Source organism: Saimiri boliviensis, chromosome 19 (assembly GCF_048565385.1).
Source record: "Saimiri boliviensis isolate mSaiBol1 chromosome 19, mSaiBol1.pri, whole genome shotgun sequence".
NCBI lineage: Eukaryota > Metazoa > Chordata > Mammalia > Primates > Cebidae > Saimiri > Saimiri boliviensis.
Window position 1 is genome coordinate 19,882,442 of NC_133467.1, and position 4,757 is coordinate 19,887,198.

At 39.8% G+C, this 4,757-nt stretch overlaps 1 protein-coding gene across 1 annotated transcript; it reads left to right on the forward strand.

The window, feature by feature from the left end:
* The first annotated feature begins 4,182 nt into the window (after nucleotides 1-4,182).
* Nucleotides 4,183-4,476, forward strand: LOC120360167 (small ribosomal subunit protein uS14-like). The gene has a single exon (XM_039460162.2). The coding sequence runs from the start codon at nucleotides 4,192-4,194 to the stop codon at nucleotides 4,360-4,362; it is 171 nt and encodes a 56-aa protein (XP_039316096.2). The 5' UTR covers nucleotides 4,183-4,191; the 3' UTR covers nucleotides 4,363-4,476.
* The last annotated feature ends 281 nt before the right edge of the window (nucleotides 4,477-4,757 follow it).

A 4,757-nucleotide genomic window follows, 5' to 3' on the forward strand; every position in this document is an offset into this window, starting at 1 on the left:
AGCTGGGCATGGTGGCACATGCCTTAATCCCAGCTACTCAGGAGGCTGAGGCAGGAGAATTGCCTGAACCCAGGAGGCGGAGGTTGCGGTGAGCCGAGATCGTGCCATTGCACTCCAGCCTGGGTAACAAGAGTGAAACTCCGTCTCAAAAAAAAAAAAAAAGACTATAATTCCTGGCTTCCTTTGCAGCCACATATTCTGACAAATGAGAAAAGTAACTGGGGAATTTTCTTCAAAGAGAGAGACTGGATTCTTCTTTTCCCTTTCTTCCCTCTTACTACCTGGAACATAAATGTGATGGTTGAATCTAGTAACCATCTTCAATTGGAGGATGAGGACCATCCTAGGAATGGTGGAGTGATGAACCAGAAGGCGTTTATGTCCCTGAGGACTTTGTAGAATCACCATCCCTCCTGAAAAACCACCTGAAATGCCAACTTCCAAACTTATAGAGAATGAAACCTTGTATATTTAATCTATTATTTGTTATTTTTAGCTTTATCACTTGCCAGCTGAACTTAATTCTAACTACTGTTTTTACTCTTAAACTTTATCTTAGGGTCATATTCCTTTTTGGTTGATTCACATTATTTCTGAACAGATTATAATTTATGGAATTATTAAAATAATTTCAGAAAAATATAATTATAGCACTCTGGGAGGTCGACATGGGTGGATCACTAGAGCTCACGAGTTCAAGACCAGCCTGGGCAACATGGCGAAATCCCATCTCTAGCTAATTTTTTGTATTTTTAGTAGAGACGGGTTTCACCATGTTGGCCAGGCTGGTCTCAAACTCCTAACCTCAAGTGATCCACCTGTCTTAGCCTCCCAAGATGCTGGGATTACAGGAGTGAGCTACCACACCCAGCCGAAAGACTGAATTTTTTGTCATTCAAATTTTTAATTTCTTTCTTTCCTAAAATTTGAATATATAAATTTCATTCACTTCTGGACTTAGTGTAGTGATTGGTAAATGAAACTAATATAGGGATTTAAAATTTTTTAATTTTATAAATTCGAGCTTACAACACTCTTCCTCTTAAGATGTGTACCTCCAAGTTCTGAAAGGTTTCCACCAACTATGTAGCGGAAAATCTGCATATTCATTACATTGAGCTAGTGTGATTTGTAAAATAGAGTCAAAACATAATTATTTCTCTTAAAACTAACTCTGTGGGGTTAGCTTTTTCCCCTGCCACAAAGATGAAAACTCCAGCAAGTCTCATGACTTTCCTGCCCACTTGTATGAGGTCTCAAAGTTTTCAAATCACAAAATTCAGCCTCGTTTGAAAGGGAGGCTTCCGAGAAGAGGAATGTGTTCAGCTCTTCTCTCTTCCCTGTTCGTATTCTCACCTAGTCACTGGCTGTTGTCAGTGACTCTCTGGGTTTGAGTGCAGGGAAGGTATAAGAGAAAAGGAAGCAGAAAGATGTTCATTGACTGGAGCTGTAGTGAGATGGCTTTGTACTGTCTCATAAGTCAACTTTAAATAAACAGATATTTAAAGCAAACTCTTTGTCTTATAATAAGGCACTATTGTGAGTTCCTCAGAGACTCACATGCTTGGTCACTCAAGCTACAACTCCATCTTCTGTGAAACAGTCGGTGTATCCCATTCCTCTTGCTGCTATTTCTCCCCTAGCCTCAGACTTTTTTAAGAAATCCACACCATATTGTTATTTTCTGTTAGACCCCAACTGACATCTCAGGCATTTCCCTGTGCAGTAGTCACAGAGAGTTTCAGCCTGGCTCTTTATTCCTTATGTGGCCCACATTTGGAATAAAGATGGAAGCATTATGCATACTTTGTCTTGAGAAACTCTGAGGAAGCTGGTTGGTCCTAATGGATATACCCTCTCCAATAATAAAGAACTTGCCAGGCATTCTCTTTCTGGCCTTCTAGATTTCTTCTGGGAGGAGGGAGTCAGACATCATCCCAATCTTTCTGCTACAGTTCTTTGAACAATTCTGTAAGAAGCCCTGCTCACTAGGCGTGAGGTGAAGAAGCAGGCACCCTCACCCTAGTGAGAGGGACGTAGGATGAAAAGCATGGCTTTCTCTAAAGACTGCCTCTGAGAAAAAGCAGTCTCAATTCTACTGTCTGACATTTGTGGTTTTTAAAAACCACCTAACTAGTGGAAACTTCTCTTCAAAGTATTGCTTATTAGTCTGGTACTTCACTGTGAAATGTCACATCTATTGCATTAGAATGCTTGGGCCAAAATTTTCTATGCAATCTTCTGTCACATTTGTTACATCTTCAGGATTCAAGCAGACAGACTTCTCAGAGATATGTTTTGCTAAGAGAAGATTAGCACAATTTCCCAATAAATTATGCTTTCAAGATTTGACCCCTTTATTAAAACATCAGGAATATAAACTGATCATAATAATCACAAAATAGTCAATAAAATAAAAACTAAAATTGTTATTTTTCTCTCTGATTGGCAAATTTTACTCCTAGTTTCTTTTAATTACTACATCCTCTTCCCCACTCTACCACGAGTTCCTTCAGACCTAAGAAACTCTCTCCTAACAAACTCTCAACTTCTCCTTAGAGTAGAAAAATCATTCAGAATAAATAACTGCTCTCTTTAAAAATCAAATCTCGCCGGGTGCAGTGGCTCAAGCCTGTAATCCCAGCACTTTGGGAGGCCGAGGCGGGTGGATCACAAGGTCGAGAGATCGAGACCATCCTGGTCAACATGGTGAAACCCCGTCTCTACTAAAAAAAATACAAAAAATTAGCTGGGCATGGTGGCACGTGCCTGTAATCCCAGCTACTCAGGAGGCTGCGGCAGGAGAATTGCCTGAACCCGGGAGGTGGAGGTTGCGGTGAGCCGAGATCGCGCCATTGCACTCCAGCCCAGGTAACAAGAGCGAAACTCCGTCTCAAAAAAAAAAATTAAATAAAAATAAATAAATAAATAAATAAATAAATAATAAAAATCAAATATCACTTTAAAAATCAAATGCCCATCTAGATATATGTATAGCTGCACAAGTTTATGGAATAATTCCAATGACTGACCACTTTACACTATTTTACTTAGTATTTTGCTACTGAGTTATATTTCTACATTTTAGCTTTCTCTTCTCCAAAGATTTTCCTTTCCTTCAAACTGGATAAGCAGAAAGAAGAAAAGGGAAATATAGACATATAATAGACTTCTGGCTCTGGCATGATTTTCTTCTTACTCCCTCCCACCCCTCACCATCAGAATACGAAAAACCATCTTACCCCCAAAAATTGTTTCTTGCCAGGTGCAGGGGCTCACGCTTGTAAATCCCAGCACTTTGGGAGGCTGAGGTGAGTGGATCACTTGAGGTCAGGAGTTTGAGACCAGCCTGGACAACATCTCTACTAAAAATCCAAAAATTAGCTGGGCATGGTGGTGCGCCTGTAATCCCAGCTACTTGGGACGCTGAGGCAGGAGAGTCACTTGAACCCAGGAGGCGGAGGTTGCTGTGAGCCGAGATCACGCCACTGCACTCCACTCTGAACAACAACAACAACAACAACAAAATCTTTCTTTTAAGGGCTGTTACTTCAAAATCCTCCCCTTCTCTTTTGATCAGCGCTTACCACATGATTTTTATTTGTTCATACTGGTTTAATATTAACCATTTCCATTCATTCATTCATTAAACAAATATTTATTGAGTACTTCTTAGGTAAAAGGTACTATTTCAGTTGAGGATATAACAGTAAATATGATAGAAAATGTCCAGGCCCTCATGGATACTTGTAGAAAACAGCAGTAGAAAACAGACAAATAAATAGATATAATATAACGTCAGGTGACAAGAAATGTAATGAAGAAAAATAAAACAGTGTAAAGAAACAAAGTGCCATTTTAGATAAGGTAGTCAGAGAAGGCCTCTCTCAGAAAGTGTGTCTGGATAGAAATTCTAATGAGGTAATAGTTAATTAGTACAAATGGCCGAAGATGGCAGACTCCTTGGTGCATTCTAAGAACAGCAGGGAAACCAGTATGATTGGGGCCAGTGATTAAAAAGTAGTAGGCCGGGCATGGTGGCTCACGCCTGTAATCCAAGCACTTTGGAGGCCAAGGCGGGTGGATCACCTGAGGTCAGGAGTTCAAGGCCAGTCTGGCCAACATGGTGAAACCCTGCCTTAAAAAAAAATAAAAAGTAGCCTTTTACCTCGTTGCCTTTCTGAGAGCAAGATGGGTCAGCAGCAGCTGTACTGGAGCCACCCGCGAAAATTTGGCCAGGGCTCTCGCTCTTGTCGAGTATGTTCAAACCGGCCTGGTTTGATCCGGAAATATGGTCTCAATATGTGCCGCCAGTGTTTCCGTCAGTACGCGAAGGATATAGGTTTCATTAAGTTGGACTAAATGATCTTCAAAGGATTATCCAAGACACGAAAAAGACATGAAAAACCAATGTAGTTCTTTGTACATAAAGTAAACATTTTAAAAAACAAAAAATAAAATAAAATAAAATAAAAAGTAGTAGGAGATGAGTTTGGGGTAATAGCTAGTAGCCAAGATGATAGAGGGCCTCATAAACCATAGATTTTGTTATAAATTGATGGAGGGATCAATTTAGAGATCAGTTCCATGTTTTAAAAAGATCAGTCTCCAGTGTTGAGAATTAACAACAGAGAAGCAAGAGTAGAAGCAAGGAGACCAGCTAGAAACTAACTTCAAAGACCAGATAAAAGATGATGGTGACTTGAAATAGAATGGTAGTGGAAGAAATGGAAAAAAGTAATTGAATTCTGGATGTA